Source organism: Zootoca vivipara, chromosome Z1 (assembly GCF_965207765.1).
Source record: "Zootoca vivipara chromosome Z1, rZooViv2.hap1.1, whole genome shotgun sequence".
NCBI lineage: Eukaryota > Metazoa > Chordata > Lepidosauria > Squamata > Lacertidae > Zootoca > Zootoca vivipara.
The window spans coordinates 3,561,864-3,579,746 of NC_142583.1; the positions used below are offsets into that span (position 1 = coordinate 3,561,864).

The following is a 17,883-nucleotide window of genomic DNA, read 5'->3' on the forward strand; positions in this document are numbered from 1 at the left end:
CTCAATTTAAGAATGTCGCTGTTCATTAGGGACTGCCCCACTCCCTCCACAAAGAGTGGACACGTCATATCAAAGCACGTGCTTCATGCCATTTCATGTAATGCATGCAGCTGCTGAGACATGTTTTTAACACTTGGGAACACATTGTAGGATAGTTAGTTTTTTAACATCCCTTTAACTGAAATGTCTCTGGCCCTCTTGGCTTTTTAGCCAGTGGGAGGGTAACTACTATAAAAGGGAACACAGCATGGAGAAGGTAAATGGAAATCTTCAATGAGTTATTGGGAGTGGGACTTAGTCAGTGATCAATGGTAAGATAATTAGGATATTACAAGCATATGTTGGTGAATAGGGCATGTTTATTAGCTACTATCTGAACTTCTGACTTAGACAACACCTGCATAGCTTCAGCAATGCTACAGTCTATATGTTCCCCAAGTTACACAGCGAGCCATGATTCTGCGATGTCTCCAGCAGAAAAGATGGAGAGCAAAGCTTCTAGCTACGATGGCTACGTGCTCCCTCCACAGTCAGATCCAGTAGACCTCTGTAGATCTGTGGCAAGAAAGGCATGATGCGCTTGTGTTTGCTGGTGCCCTGTAGGCATCTGCTTAGCCACTGGGAAACATGCTGGATTTCATTGGCCAGCAAGACTCTTCCAACAGCCTTCACCCAGCCCTGTTATACCAAGACTCATGCAGGGAGCTGCTCAGGGCGCTATTCCACCAACCATGTCACCCTCCTTGCATCCCACCAGAACCAGGATGGGTGGATCAAGACTGAACAGGCATCCCACCCTTGGCCATTGCAAGAGAAAGAGGAGGAAGGGGAGAATGTCTGCCTGCTGTCACAGAAGCCCTCTGCTGCTGCTAGAATGGGGACCTTGAATGTTGTGAGGGAGAGGAGTGGAGCACAAGCCAATGAGCCCCAAGAACCCCCACAGTCCCCTCCCAACCCACGAAGCCATCTCTCCTAGCAGGACCAAGAGGAGCCAGCCAGGTAGGCAGGGAGCAAGGGAGGTGCCAAATGTAGCCTACCAAAGGGGATGGATGGATCAACCCACTGCAGTCATTGCCCCACTAAGCATAGAGCTGGTTCCTAACAATGCCCATTCTGAGCCACATGATCACATACTGGTACATATCTGCCATTCTGCCTCACAGAGAGTTCTGTGTAGCTTTATATCTTCCATTTTCCTTCTTTGGCAGAAAGTATATATCCTGCACCTCAACTACTTAGAGCAGTTTTTAAAATAAAAAATAAAAAGACTGTTTTCTGAATCATGTAAGGAATGAAAATTTAAAGGACAGTAAAACTGAAAATACTGCATAAATAGTTACACACCTTAAGGCCTTGATCCTAGTCACCTTTACCTGAGAGTAAGTTCCATTGAAATCAATAGGACTTACTTCTGAGTAGACAAGTATGGATTGCACTGTCACCATGAATTCAGTCCAGCCGATTACCATATAAGCAGATATGCAACTGTAGTATTAATGACACAATATTTTTGTGCCACTTTAAGGCTTGACAAATTCACCAGACTATTATTTCTGCAACAGCATTTGGTTCCCCCACTTAATTTTCTCAAAATAACTTGCTAGTATCTGGTACTAAGCTATATTGTGCTGCAGACACAAAAGGTTTGTGACCTTTAAACATTCTCCAGAATATGGTTTCTACCTAATTGTCATTGCTGCCTATTTGAACACTGTTGGGTTAATCTTATTTATAATCAGTCTTAACACACATTAACACACAGTACAACTTCCAGTGGCAAATGAACCGTGGGCATTGTGCTTTTATTTTGTTTTTTAAAAAATATACAGCATTCATGCTATTTTGGTATACCACTTACGGGCCAACAAACACCTCACTCGGAAGGACACAACTCTTAATTTCATTTAGTTACTTCTGAGTACCTGTTACTGTGATCCTACAGTGAAACTTACTTCAGAGAAAACATGTATCTGATTGCAGCTCAGTCGTGTGAATGTTTATTTAATCATTCACTCACTTGTTTTAAATATTTTGATCACATTCTCCATTAGAAACGATTCCAGAGTGGCTTACAATAAAACACGATTCATATACACAAAACAGCACCATGAAACTTGACGGTGAATGTGGGTAATAGGAATCACTCTCATAGAGGTACAAAAAAAACCTGTGAATTAATTCATGGTCTTTAGACCAACGATATTCCGCATAATGCTGGAATTGTTTATAACGGGTCTGACACAGCTAAAGTTAATAACTGCTAATTCCCATATATCTTAATAAGAAAATTAAATACATGCCCAACAGCACAACCCCTATATGTACTTACGGTACTTACAACAACTTTCAAGGGAGTTTGGGGTGGCTGCCTAAATCTCTCAGTAAGGCTTAGAAGTGCTTTATATTGGCTGGCATGTCTCCAACATTTACAGCAATAGGATACATTTTAAACAAAGAAACATCTGAAACAATGTTTCTCAAAACATGGATATAAGCCCCGTCTAAAGCCAGAAGTTCATCTAAAAGCTCTCCTAAGGGCTAAATGTAAAATGAAAATGCCAACCAAGTCTGTTCATTTTAAAAAAACAAAAAGGCTTTAGACTTTCATGTCTTTTAGTTCTGAGAGAAATATTAATGCAGCAGTAATATACACTACAAATCTAAAAACGACTGAGCAATTGCTATAACATTTGAAAGTTACTCTTATTATAAATATTGAAACTTGACGTTGTCCGAATACTAAAATGAGTAGGTCACATTTGCCTCAGTAGTATTCTTATTTCCTTAATTGACATTTTTTAAATATAAAAAGGTTCTATACTTTATTCCTGGACATGTGTGCTAGTTCACATAGAGGAGAACATTCCTGGGCTCAAAGTGCAGGAGCGTCAAAGGGAGGTGATGTGTAAGGACCCTGTTCCTTGCATACTTACTTTGTAAGTCCTGCCACATTCAACAGGAATTATTCCCAGGTAAGTGTGCATAAGGGACCCAGGTGGCGCTGTGGTTAAACCACTGAGCCTAGGGCTTGCTGATCAGAAGGTCGGCGGTTCAAATCCCTGTGATGGGGTGAGCTCCTGTTGCTTGGTCCCAGCTCCTGCCAACCTAGCAGTTCGAAAGCACGTCAAAATGCAAGTAGATAAATAGGAACCGCTACAGCGGGAAGGTAAACAGCGTTTCCATATGTTGCTCTGGTTTGCCAGAAGCGGCTTTGTCATGCTGGCCACATGACCTGGAAGCTGTACACCGGCTCCCTCGGCCAATAATGCGAGATGAGCGCGCAACCCCAGAGTCGGTCACGACTGGACCTAATGGTCAGGGGTCCCTTTACCTTTACCTTAAGTGTGCATAAAGGTAAAGGGACCCCTGACCATTAGGTCCAGTCGTGACCGATTCTGGGGTTGCGCGCTCATCTCGCGTTATTGGCCGAGGGAGCCGGTGTACAGCTTCCAGGTCATGTGGCCAGCATGACAAAGCCACTTCTGGCGAACCAGAGCAGCACACGGAAATGCCGTTTACCTTCTCTCTCTAGTATTTATCTACTTGCACTTTGATGTGCTTTCGAACTGCTATGTTGGCAGTTCGAAACTGCTAGGTTGACAGTTGTTAGGTTGACAGAACTGCTAGGATAGCATTTGAGCTCACCCCGTCGTGGCCGACCTTCTGATCAGCAAGCCCTAGGCTCAGTGGTTTAACCCATAGCACCGGCACCTGCATCCCTTAAGTGTGCATAAGATTGTCCTAATAAATACTAAGCTCAGAAGTAAGCCCCATTGAATTTGATGGGTCTTACTCCCAAGAAAGCAGGTATATGATTGCCACCTTAATGAAGTGCCCCACCTCCATTGAAATGAATGGAGGCTGCTTCAGAACACTCCTGAGCTCAATACCTCCTTGGTGTCAGTGGGGCTTTCCCAGGACCAGGATTGTGTCAAACTCTTTTCCGCCCTGATTCAATCTAAGGTATAGCAGCTGGACAATTAACTATCAATGATTCAACTCCGCAAGCTTCAAATCTGGTTGACAATATAATTTAGATGTGTTTGGTTCTCAGGCGACGATAATGTGAGCAAGAAAATCCATTTCCCAAAACAGAAAACCACCAAAGTGTGAGTTGCAGGAACAGAAACACAACAGAAAAGAAACACCTTCCGACTTTGGTCAGAGTAAAATCCAAACTGTGGCCAAACAGCAGTCTTCTGAGAGGACAGTTGTCGTTTTAATGCGCTCATGTCAGTTTCGCTTGGCACTTCTGGGCAGGCCTTGTAAGCCCAGCCTTTCACCCCAAGGTCCACTGTCTGTCCCAAGCCCAAAGGATTCCTTTTTTAAAGGCTCTTCCCAAGTGGGGTGAAGTCTAAAGTAGACAAGTGGGGGTGAGGGGGGAAATTCTGCCCAGCGAAATGTCCCCCTCGCAGTCGCCAAACTCGGTGGCGCCCTCTTGGTCGGGAGAGATCTGGGACGCGCCGTCGAAAGGGCCTCCCCAGCCGCCGCCCCCCACGTTGGGGATCCTGTTGGCATCAGTGTCGCCTTCCCTGCGGAAGAAGAAAGTGTCTTGGTTGCAAGAGATGAGCTCGTGGCTGAGGTTGGCCGTCTCCACCAGGGAGCCCGAGCACGGCCGGCTGCAGCCCAGCAGGCGGGAAAAGACCTTCCTGAAGTCGGCGTTGAAGGCATAGATGATGGGGTTGAGGGAGGAGTTGGCCCAGCCGAACCAGACGAAGACGTCGAAGGTGGTGTCGCTGACGCAGGGCAGGCCGGCGCCGGGGTCGCCGGGGGGCCTCTCGCAGAAGGGCACCATGCAGTTGAGGACGAAGAAAGGCAGCCAGCAGCAGACGAAAACCCCCATGATGACCGAGAGCGTCTTGAGGACCTTGGTTTCCTTGCGCAGCGACGACTTGAGGCCCGAGTGGTGGTGCTGGTGGTGCAGAGGGTGCGCGCAGTCCAGGCGCCCGCCGCTGCGGCAGCTCTCGGCATGCTCGGCCGCCCTCTCCAGCGACGAGATCCGACGGATCTGCACCTGAGCAATCCGGTAGATCCGCGTGTAGGTGACGATCATGATGGCCACGGGAATGTAGAAGCTGATCAGCGAGGAGGAGATGGCATAGGTCCGATTCAAACTGGAGTCGCACTGCTCCGACGGCGCCGCCGTGCTGTTGCTGCTGCCCAAGCCGTCGGCCCACAAGGAGACGCTCTCCGGGTCCGGGCTGGCGGTCCAGGGGGCGGCGGCGGCAGGGGCGCGCGGGTCGTGGCCTTTGTGCCAGTTGAGCTGGACGGGGAGGAAGGAGATGAGGATGGAGAGCGCCCAGGCCAGGCCGACCATGGCCAGAGCCACGCGGGGGGTCATCTTCCTCTCGTACCTGAAGGGACTAGAGATGGCCCAGTACCTGTCGACGCTGATGACGCACAGGTTGAGGATGGAGGCGGTCGAACACATGATGTCGAAGGCCACCCAGACGCTGCAGAAGGCGCCGAAGGGCCAGTAGCCCGCCACCTCGGCCGCCGCCTTCCAGGGCATGACCAGCAGCGCCACCAGCAGATCCGAGACGGCTAAGGAGACTATGAAGATGTGCGTGACCTTGGCGCGCAGGTGCCGCGAGCCCACTATGGCGGCGCACACCAGCACGTTCCCCAGGAAGGTCCACACCACCAGCAGCGACAGCAGGCTGCCCGCTGCCACCATGTGCGCGCCGCCGGGACTGCCGGGAGGAGCTCCGGCCGCAGCAGGCTCCGTGGCGGCGGGAAGCAGCCCGTGCGTCCGCGGCGTCGTGGGGGCGCCTGCTTGCCCGCGCAGCGTGGCGTTCTTGCTCCAGGGCGCCTGCAGCATGGCCGGCGCCGCCGCTCTCCTCCTGCTCCTCCTCCGGGCGAAGGCGCCGCTTGGGTCTTCCAGCGCGCTCCGCTCGGCCCCATCGGTTCCCCCGGGCCGGCCCGTCCGTCAGCGCCGTCGAGCGCGCCGCCCGCCTGCCCGTGCCCCTCTCCGCCGGCGCGCCTGCTGCCCGCTGCCCGCTTCCCTCGCAGGCGCTCGGCGCTCCTCCTCTGCCGCTCGCATGCCGACGCCCTCGCGGAGCCTCCCCTTGGCCCGCCCTCGCCGGACCCCGAGGCTTTTCGCACCTACGGCCGAGCGGGAGGGCTGGGCTGGGGTCGAGAGAGGCCGGCGACCCTTCCCGGGCGCCGTCGGCGGCGCTGGGGCTGGTCCGGGGCTGGGAGACGAGCTGCCTTTCCACTCTCCCGGTCCCACGAGGCTCTCCCCTGCCGCGCGCTCTCCTCCCGGACGGCGCCTCCTCCTCGGCCGGTCGGGGTTGCCGCGGTCGCCTCGCCCCCTCCCTACACGTCGCGCTGCTTCGGAGTTCGCGGTGCGGTTCCGCCCGTCCACGGGCAAGCATGCGCAATCCTGGCGGGGGCGCTGTGCTGAAGACTCCCTGAGCTCGGGGGAGCCCCGAAGACCCGAGGTTGGGGTGTGGGGTCGGGAATCGGAGTGAGAGGAACGCGGGCTGGACCCGGACTGCCTCCAACTGGCTCAGTTCATCATCATTATCATCATCATCAATCCTTCTGTCTCTCTTTTTCTCTGTCAACACAGCCAGAAGCATCTTTCACCTGACCGAGGGAAATGGGACGCATCTCCCATTAAAGTCAACTGATGTTCAGCCTGCACCGCCCCGCCCCCCCCCCCGCCATATAGAAAATTGAAAAACAGCACCATCTCAGTGCTAAAGAGAAGACGTTGCCTGGAATAACTCATCTCATGAAAACACTCTGCACATGCACATGCCTTCTAGAAAGCTTGGCTGCCTTCCTGCCTGCCAGGATTTTTTTTTTTAATGATGCAGAAATAATAGGGTTTGTTGTTTTGTTTTTTATTAAAGGTTTTCTTGGTTTACAAAGATATGTGCAATGTCTCTCCTAACATGTTTACAAATCAGTTTCATTTGCTGAGACATTGGGAAGAGAAGGGGGAAAGAGGGGTGGGGTCGGGTGAAGGTGTTTCTGTTTTGCTTAATATATGTGGGGTTTATTGTCAGCGTTGCTTGTGTAGGTTCTCTGCTGTTCGCTTGTGTTCCTTTGGTGGTGAGAGCTAGCTAGGATATGGTTGTTCATCTGTGGTGGTCTTAGTTTCGTGTGTGAGTGGGGTGTGTGTGTGTTTTGGATCAGGTTAGCCATATTGATTTGTATGCTGTTGGTGGAGTTTTGTCATTGTCTTGTTGGGCTGTGATGTGATAAAGGGGAGCCATAATGGGGTGAAGCCGTCTTCTTCTATTTGTCCCCGTGTCAGTTTCAGCTTATTGGTTAATTTTTCTAGTAGGGCTGTTTCCCATACTATTTGGTACTATTGGTCCATGGTTTGTTACCATTTAGGGAGCCATGAGACCCTTAGCTTTTTTCACTGCTAGAGACTAACAGGGGTGGGGTGGGGGGATTGCCTACCATGCTGTGACCCTCCTCTGATCTACCTTATTCAGCCTAGGAAAAATGTCTTGCTATAGCAAACATGTACCCTAGAGTCTACATTCACCGCTGACCCGTCCTGTCCTTGGTCTGAGTCTGGGGGGGGGAGAAAGTACAAACTCCCCTCGGCCAGCCTGAGCCTGTCATTCCAAGGTCAGGAGTGTTCTCTCTCTCGGCACATTGCGCTGAGCATCTGGCATTGAGAAAGGGTTCCAGGGCTGACCCATGGCCCGGATTAAGGCCACTCTCCCATGGCACGGAGGCAGTGACAGTCAATGTGGAAATGGGCTCTGACAAGTGCAAGTTCCTCTTGTGGTGACCACAGCATGGAGCAGACATATTTTGAGCTTTCTAAGGCTGCCAACAGTGGGCAGGAATCAAGAGACCAGCACAGAGGGGAAGCCATGGATTGGAGAAGCGAGAAGGCATTGCTCAAAAGCACTGCAGAACTATTTCACATTAACTTTTAAAAATCATCATGTCAAGGCAGAGCAGTCCTTTGATCCCAGATACACCAGTGGCCTCTTATACTTATGTAATGTCAATATTCTGCATGTAATATGATGCACATATACTCAGAATACGAGGGGCGTTCATTAAAGATTTCCCTTGACATACTTCCCATGTACTGAAATAAACAAAACTTGGCACAGTTATTAGTCCATCTCTACATAGCTACCAGCAAGCGTCACACACTTCTCCCATCGCTTTATGCAGCTGTGGAGACCTCGTCTGCAGAAGTCGGCAGGTTGAGTCCAAAGCCACGACTTGACCTCAGAAACCAGCACTTCATCGGAAAAAGCTTGACCTTCAAAAATAACTTCATGGTTGCAAAGAGGTGGAAGTCCAATGATGTGAGGTTGGGAGAATTTCATACGGTAGCCACAGGACCATGCTTCCATCTGAGCAGGTGTTATCCTGCGGGAGGTGGACACCTTTGGTCAGCATACCACCCCTCTTGATTTTGATGGCCTTCCGCAATTTCTGCAGCAGTGAAGCATAGTATGTCCCGGTGATTGTGGTACCCTTTGTCAGGAAATCCATCCTCCACACTGGTCCCAAAAGAGCATGAGCATGACCTTGCCCACTGATGGTTGGACACGTGCCTTCTTTGGAGGTGGTGAGACAGAGTGCTTCCATTGTTTGGACTGGGGTTTACTCTCTGGGTCATAATGAGGTACCCATGTTTCCTCCTGAGTAATTAGTCTGGTGAAGAAGTCATCATGGTTTTCTTGACACATAGCCAAAAGAACTCGCAAGCATGTGACTCGTTCCTGCTTCTGGAAAGGCATCAGCAGCCGGTGAATGCACCGTGTGGACACCTTTTCCATGTGCAAATGGTCATGGATGATTTTTTTTCTACAGAGCCCACACTGATCTTGACATCTGCAGCTAGTTGGCAAAGGGTTATGTGGCGCTCCTCCAAAACGGCGGCCTTCACTTGCCAGATGGTGTCTTAATCAATGACGGACTGTAGTTGCCCAGGAATGGGAGCCGTTCCACCAAAGTCTGACCACACTTGAACTGACGATGCCAGTGCTTGACTACGTCATACGATGGGGCATCCTCCCCATAAGCCCCTTTCATCTCATTGAACGTCTACTGTGGTGTGCTCCCTTTCAAGTACAGGAACCTGATGACCACTCTGCTTCAACTGGTTACATTATCAGATGTTACTCCACGTTAGCACCAGTAACTGAGAAACTGTTAGGAGTTCAGAGCTACAAATTACCATGTTTCCTATGGAGAGATGTATCATTATACATGTGCAGTTTCATCCTCCTACAATAACCAGATGTGGATCAGGGGAAATCTTTAATGAGTGACCCTCATAAAAGGAGTTCCATTAGGTCTGCTCTGCTCTGGTCAGACCTCACTTGAAGTACTGTGTCCAGTTCTGGGCACCACAGTTCAAGAAGGATACTGAAAAGCTGGAACATGTCCAGAGGAGGGCAACCAAAATGGTCAAAGGCATGGAAACAATGCCTTATGAGGAACGGCTTAGGGAGCTGGGTATGTTTAGCCTGGAGAAGAGAAGGTTAAGGGGTGATATGATAGCCATGTTCAAATATATAAAAGGATGTCATATAGAGGAGAGTGAAATGTTGTTTTCTGCTGCTCCAGAGAAGCAGACACGGAGCAATGGATTCAAACTACAAGAAAGAAGATTCCACCTAAACATTAGGAAGAACTTCCTGACAGTAAGAGCTGTTCGACAGTGGAATTTGCTGCCAAGGAGTGTGGTGGAGTCTTCCTTCTTTGGAGGTCTTTAAGCGGAGGCTTGACAGCCATCTGTCAGGAATGCTTTGATGGTGTTTCCTGATTGCCAGGTGGTTGGACTGGATGACCCTTGTGGTCTCTTCCAACTCTATGATTCTTTTCTATGATTCTATGATCAAAGTAGATGGGCCCTTGACCATCAGTTATTCGCTGGGGCGCTCTGTGCCTCATTCCAGCTTGCAAAACATTTGGCCTGGCAACCAGTCTCTATCCACTAGCAAAATTAGGAAGAACTTCCTGACAGTAAGAGCTGTTCGGCAGTGGCATTTGCTACCAAGGAGTGTGGTGGAGTCTCCTTCTTTGGAGGTCTTTAAGCAGAGGTTTGACAGGCATATGTCAAGAATGCTTTGATGGTGTTTCCTCCTTGGCAGGGGGTTGGACTGGATGGCACTTGTGGTCTCTTCCAACTCTATGATTCTAGGTTCAGTGGGACTTACTCCAAGGTAAGTGGGTGTAAAATTGCAGCCTTAGTCAAGATCCTATGTGCTTCCAATGACAGCATTACAGACTACAGAGGTCATAGCAGGCACACTTCAAGTCTGCTCCCAGCATCTATGGCAACATTGCCAACACATGTCAATCAAAGAGTAGAAAGCTCATTTTGTCCCCACATTAGCAATGCATGGACTGAACCAATCCATGCATGGTGACAGGGAACTCCCTCTCTTATGTCATCCCATCGCACAAACACCATAGCACTCTCTGCTTGAAGTACCCAACATGGAGCCCTCCATCCCCAACCATCGGTCCTAATGGCTGGCATGTGTCAGACTGTTGCATATCTACTAAGTCACTTTGCCCTTGTGCATCAGTATCAGACCTACAGTCTTCCTTTTAAAACTGACTCTGCCTGGCTTGTGCACTCTGTAAGCGTCCTAATCTGAAAGCCACTTCATTTCCTGCTCAGTGTTTCATTGTTTGTTTGTTTGTTTGCTGCATGAAATAAAGGGTTCACTTCTCCAAAGCTTCCAACCTCCCCAGGTGTGTAATTCATATATATGAATTACTTCATGCTCTGCCATGTTGCTGTCTGATACAGGTATGGACACTGATGATCAGTGGTGCCAACTTGAATAAAACATGGGGGGCACCTTTCCCCCTGCCAGAAGGTTGCCAGAAGAATGGATGGATAGATGGATGGATGGATGGATGGATGGATGGATGGATGGATGGATGGATGGATGCTGGAGCCGAGTAGGCACAGCCCAGGGTAAGGATCAGCAGAGGCTACATTGCTTTCTTCCCTTGCCCATGCACTACTCTCTCCACCCAGACACCAACAGGGGCACTGGGTTCAGGCTGAGGCCTCCAGAGGGGAGGGGAGGAGGGAGGACAACCTGGGAGAGAGGGAGGCAGGTGGGCAATTGGGTGTCTTACTCGCGCTGTCATGTGGCAGTGGCAAAGGAAGCTGGGGTGGCTTGGAATGGTCAGTTGGGGGGGGGGCAAAAGGATCTGGGCCCGTTAGTGTTGCTGAAGATTAAAACAAACCATTTTTATTTACACATACTGTCACGAGGGTGCTGCCAACAGCTCACTGGGCTAACTGCCTAGTGAAATCACAGACGCAGAGAGTTTCTTTCAGTTCTTTTATTTAAATCAACAGAAATACACGGAGCCCATGGAATTTTCTCCCTCAATCTTGAGCCGTTGCTTAGAGTGCCCGCGCCTCCTCCCCTGGCAGTTACTTCCTAGCTTCCAGACCCCTCCTGCTGTCCATGATGGCTGGCAATGAAAGCTTTCTGTCTCTGTTTGGCTTTCTGCTCTGAGACACGAAGGGGGAGCCTGGTTCTCAGAGAAGGAGGTGGCTCTAACAGGTTTTCAAGTGACATGGTGTCCACTGCCTGTTGTCCTGTTTCTACCACTTCTTACTCCTTTCTCTGTTCAGGACTAGGGCATCTGCTAGCTTGTTCCTGTTCCTCAACCTCCATTATTTCCCAGCTATATTATTCTTCTTCTTCTTCTTCTTCTTCTTCTTCTTCTTCTTCTTCTTCTTCTTCTTCTTCTTCTTCTTCTTCTTCTTCTTCTTCTTCTTCTTCTTCTTCTTCTTCTTCTTCTTCTTCTTCTTTGTGCCCTGTTTGCCACCACCACAAACCTGGGTCCATGCTATCTTCATCTGCCTCCTGGGGTGGCTGTCTCTACCCCTCCTCCTCCTCTGATCAGTCCCTGACACATACTGTACATTAGAAACACACACACACACACACACATGTACGAACCCTTCAGCTTTCAGGGCTCAGGACACATGCATGAAATGCAGGAATATTAACAACCAGCAAGTTCTCTTTCTGCTGCCTTTCCAGTTCAGCAGCCTCTTCTAGATTCTTGCTAATGAAACAACCCCTGTGTTGCAGACTTGAGTAAAATACCAACAAAAAGGAGGCAACACGTCGACCTCAAGATCCTGAAAGTAATATAATTAGATGAAACAGTTCAAATCTAACTCGGAGTTCAATCCTTCTGGATGGAGCGTTTTGAATATAAAAATAAATTGTGATTCTTTTTGTCTTAATAATTTTAATCATTCAGACTCGGACTTGCTGTACACCGTATTGTGGATTAACAGGAGGAAAGGGAACGCTAAACGTGATTATGTAAAATTATTTTCATGATCTTGAGGTTGCATGTTACTTTAAAATTTCAATTCAAAAGCATCAATTCTTCGGCGATCAGCCTTCTTTATGGTCCAGCTCTCACTTCCATACATCACTACTGGGAAAACCATAGCTTTAACTATACGGACCTTTGTCGGCAAGGTGATGTCTCTGCTTTTTAAGATGCTGTCTAGGTTTGTCATTGCTTTTCTCCCAAGAAGCAGGCGTCTTTTAATGAGGAACTAGCATTTAATGAATGTCAGTCATTTTATTTAAAAAAACAACAACACCATGTTGAACTGAATAACTGTGCCATGGATTTCTTCTAGGGAAAATTATTCCTCCATCTCAAACTTCATATGAATGGATTAGTGCAGACAGGAAGGGTGTGGCTGCTTGGGGGATTTTCTCACTGGAGCGTGAAGGAAGGTAACAGTGAAGGTGGAAATTGGCTCTGACGGGCAGCTGCAAGTGCCTCCGTCCCAATATGCCTTAGGCTTTTAGGTTGGGCTCCAGCAATTGCTGGAAGAATCATTTCAACAATCTAATAAGCACGACAACAAATGACAGAACAGGGTTGGTCTGCTACTATTTTTTTTAGACCATGAAACTGCATATCTCTCCATAGGTTTGAGACATGGTGGTATGTCAATATTATGAATGAATTTGTTGTTGTTTAGTCGTTTAGTCGTGTCCGACTCTTCGTGACCCCATGGACCAGAGCACGCCAGGCACTCCTGTCTTCCACTGCCTCCCGCAGTTTGGTCAGACTCATGTTTGTAGCTTCAAGAACACTGTCCAGCCATCTCGTCCTCTGTTGTCCCCTTCTCCTTTCCCAACATCAGGATCTTTTCCAGGGAGTCTTCTCTTCTCATGAGGTGGCCAAAGTATTGGAGCCTCAGCTTCAGGATCTGTCCTTCCAGTGAGCACTCAGGGCTGATTTCCTTCAGAATGGATAAGTTTGATCTTCTTGCAGTCCATGGGACTCTCAAGAGTCTCCTCCAGCACCATGAATGAATTACTTAATTCTTATTCATGTTTAAGATAGGGGAATTGTATTTTGAAATCTTCTGCAGGGGGCGGGGTGGAGGGAAAAGTAATCATTTCCCCTCCTCCAGGATGGAGTTACCAATTCTAAAATAATAATAATGAGAAACACTGTTGCCCCAGGCACATGTTATTTATGGAAGAAAGCAATAGAAAGCACCAGAAACTGACATTTTATAATTAACCTGCAGGCAAGACACAATCTCTCAGAGAAGTTAAAATTTTCATTCTGTTGCTTCAATAGAACTATCCAATGTGCCTGGTGGTTTGCAGAGTATAAGCATATAAAAAGTTGCAAACTAAAATCTAATGCTTAGAAACAGTAAAAGAAGTGAAGGAGGGGGAAGAGGACCATTTCACTGAAGAAAGTCATACCCTCATGAGGACACACGATTTGGGATGGTTCAATTTTGGAAAAGAGGTAACATCTCTTGATTATCATGGTCAAACAGGCCTGACTACATAGAATGTGTGCCTAAGAGGTGTATGAGAGCAGCAGGGGGGGTTGTTGTTGTTTTGTCGTTTAGTCGTGTCTGACTCTTCATGACCCCATAACACACACACCTGGTGCAGCTACTATTGTGTAATTGTTGTATCGGGACATCAATAATGATTTTGAGATGGTTGTTTAAAAAAAAAAGCCCAGATGGAATAAATTTTTTTAAAAAGTTGGAACGGATGTTTACAGGTAAAGGCTTAAAAAAACAAGAGAGAGAGAAAACATTGGGTGGTTTCCATGCAGAAAACTTGAAATCTGAAGTCATGCTGTTAATGAAGCAATATTGTTACTCCTGCTGTGTTAGTTAGTGATACTGGCAGAAGATTAAAAGAAAACACGGGAGAATATGCCTCTATTTGCAGCCCCTCAGGGATATCACTAGAATTAAAAGCTACTTTTTTTTACTTCTTGAAGCATAATTACAATTACGACTCTTCAGAAAGAATGATTCTGTTTTCTCCACTACATGGTTCTTTCTCAAAGGCAGCTAATGCACCCCATTTTTCCCCCCCCCAGAAAATTGAGACAACAATATATTATGGTGAGGCAGTAAAAGGCTGTAGGTAAGGGCTGGGGTTTTGTCTTTTACTGGGTGACCTTGGACAAGTTAGGATATTTCACTGCAAGCTACTATTTTTAACAGAGTTGTTTTCAAGAGTACTTAAATGAGGTAAGAGACATAAAAAGTTTGTGTACCTGAAAATGTACTGGTGGCGCATAAGCCATTTTCAGTGCAAGGTATAACAATCTAGAACTTTGACTGATTCATAGTTTCACCTTCACAGAAGGACAGGGAGAGGTTTCTTTCCCTTTCCCCCCTAATCATATGTTTCTTTCCTTTTACTGCAAAATTTGTATCCAGCACTGTTGGTCTTGGTAGCATTGTAGCAAAGTTGCTATTCCTTATAACCTTTCCAGCACAGTCATTCACACCTAATTGTTAGCTCTTTCAAAAAAATTATTTGTTAAATTAATACATAGGGAATCAGCATCATCTATGGACTGTTCATTCCCATTTGTTCATATATATGGTTTAAGTTATTGCAGGCATTTAAGGAGATAACTATATATAGGAAGATTCAATATTATATACGTACAGTGGTACCTTGGTTCTCAAACTTAATCTGTTCCAGAAGTCCGTTCCAAAACCAAAGCATTCCAAAACCAAGGCCCGTTTTCCCATAGAAAGTAATGCAAAATGGATTAATCCATTCCAGACAATTAAAAACAACCCCTAAAACAGCCATTTAACATGAATTTTACTCTCTAAAGAGACCATTGATCCATAAAATGAAAGCAATAAACAATGTACTGCAGTCGCACAATCAATCAATCAGTAACTGAACTGGGTTCCACACAGTCCATAGCTGCCAAGTATCCCATTTTCACCGGGAAACCCCCTTTTTTCCTACCGTTTCCCGGCGGTCTCCTGTTTAGGTTTTCCCCCCAACATTCTCCCTTAAATCTGCTTAAATCCAGAAAATGGTGGCACCGGCACCGGAAGTCGCTTTTATGCGTTTCCGGTCATGCGTAGAAGCAACTTCTGGCACTGGCGCCGCCATTTTCTGGTGCCCATAGAGGGGCAAAGCGCCACCGGAAGTTGCGTCTATGCAACTTCTGGTGTCGCGGGCTGCCGATCCCGGATCTTTCCATCCAGGACTTGGCAGGTATGCACACAGTCACAAAAGCAAAACAAAAAAGCCACAAAAAACAAAAACGCAAAATAAATAGCAAAAACAGACAGACCTCAGCATACCACTCAAATTGGAAGCATAACACTCAAAACAGAAGCATGGCACTCAAAATGGAGCACATTCGGCTTCCGAAAAAAGTTTGCAAATCGGAACACTTACTGGTTTACAGTGTTTGGGTTCCAAGTTGTTTGAATACCAAGGCATTTGAGAACCAAAGTACCACTGTATATGGAGAGGTTTGTGTGAGGATTACGTTCCAAGGCACCACATGCACCGGTCAAATTGTGTATAATTAAAACCTATTAAAAGAGCTTGCAAGCACCCTGTTCAGCCCCTGGTCCACCCCACCTCCATTTTGCGCTTTTAGGTGATGTTTCAGCAACATATTTATGACATTTCTGGGTTGACACTATGCACAATCGTGCATGGTTGCACACATATTGAATGCATGTAAACAGGGGCTGCCTGTAATGGGGAGTGTGTTTGGTAGGTTTCTTTTGGGGTAGCAGGGGTGGAGATGGGTTTGGGGAATGGCGGAAAGTGGCAGAAATATGTGAGGGGAATCTGGCAATTATTCTCTAGCTCAGATAGTAACCTGAGCTGGATAATTTTGGTGTCTGTCAAGCTTGCCTCTCATTCAGAAGCTTGCCTCTCATCTAGTCATGTATGAGCCCAAGATCAGAAAACTCTTAGTTTCTACATACTTGGGAGACTCTTTGTGCCTGCAAAACTGCAGTGTTTTGTAAACTAAAATAAATGTCCTCCCCAAAATGGTCCTGTGAACTAAAATGTTGAGGACTTAGAAATATGTAAGAACATTGTAGAACAACTCCTCTCCATCTCTCCATCTCTGAAAACTGAAGAACTTGGAAAGGATGGGCATGAATTGGCACCTTCGGCGTTGCCTAGGTAACGTGTGAAGCCGCCCTTCAGCTTATATAATGTGGAGGAGGGAGGTGCAGCGAATTGGAAAGCAACCTGTGAGGAGGAGGAGGTGGAAGGTGTACACAACTTGCCCTGACAGATAATCCTGCCTACCCAGCTGTAAATAAAGATTAGGAAGAGCAGCTGTTCCTCAGATGGGATATGAAGATGAAACTGGGGCTAGTTGGGTCTCACTCATAGGAATTACAGGGTTATTCAGAGCTGTAGCAAGTATGTAAAGTCACCCAGAATACAATCATCAACTTGAGATAACCCAGTCGTGCAGGATTCTTTCTCTCAGCAGCCAGTATTCCTGCCCCCACTTCCAAGAGAAGGAAACCTGCTTTTAAAAACTCAACCTTTCCCCCCCCCCTCACTTGCCACAGCAGTTTCTTTGAAGCCCACCCTCATCTGACCCACATGCGATGTCATATATGACATAAGGTGGGGGTGGGGGCTTCCCCAAGATGACCTCATAGGTCATCTTGCCTGTGGGGCAACAGGTTCCCTATCCCTGAGCTTTGCAATCTCATGGCATCTTAGCAAACTACACTTTTCTTTGGATAAAGTTAGGGAATATCTCTAATTTATCCACTCGTTATTCTCTGTGCGTGTCTCTTTGCTCTTCGCAAGCAGTTCCTCAGCAGAGGAAGAGGATAAGACCTTCCATGTACACAGCTCCAAGCAGAAAACAATGAAGGAGGCCCATGGTGACCAGAACATTAGCAGTTATTCCTCCATGGTTTGGTTTTGCCAGCTTGCTTGTTCCAGACAGGCTTCTGCACCTTTGCAAGGTCCAGGACAGGCAGTTTCACAGCAGGTGATAGTAAACCTAGAGGGAAGGCGGAGTTATGAGAGAGACTACACTTGTTACTTTTCTGTCTGCCATGCCAAAAATTGGGTAATTCTGAATCACCCTACCCTAAAGGTTAAGGTAAATGTACCCCTGACCGTTGGGTCCAGTCGCAGACTTCTCTGGGGTTGCACGCTCACCTTGCTCTATAGGCCGAGGTGTGGGATGGAACACTGGGGCAGACAAGTCACAACAGTTCCTAGAGTGTCCACCTGGAGGAGGACACCTGACTAAGTTCAGTTCCTGTTCCTCCAGATATGCAGATGAAATGGATTAGCTGGCAGACAAAAGCCCCTAGCCAGCAGCCATTCTCTCTCTTAGCCATTTCTTCTTCAATGGGAACACATCTCCAGAGAATCTACAGTTAGGATGGTTCTCCCTCTTGGCCTGCCGCCAAGAGAGAGACCAGAGGACTCCAAATGAATACTTCTGTAACCTTTTCTAAGCAAGCCTGTCTTTCTGAGATTATGCTGTTAACTCAGGATGAAACTGTAAGTAAACTCTATCTTATTTTATAAAGACTGTGTTGTGTATTTCTTTTAAGAGGGACAAGGG

General features: G+C 47.4%; 1 protein-coding gene across 1 annotated transcript; it reads right to left on the minus strand.

The window, feature by feature from the left end:
- Positions 1 to 3,538: 3,538 nt before the first annotated feature.
- On the minus strand, positions 3,539 to 5,891 carry DRD5 (dopamine receptor D5). The gene has a single exon (XM_035112031.2). It carries the CDS (start codon positions 5,819 to 5,821, stop codon positions 4,355 to 4,357), a length of 1,467 nt encoding a protein of 488 aa, XP_034967922.2. The 5' UTR covers positions 5,822 to 5,891; the 3' UTR covers positions 3,539 to 4,354.
- Positions 5,892 to 17,883: the final 11,992 nt, after the last annotated feature.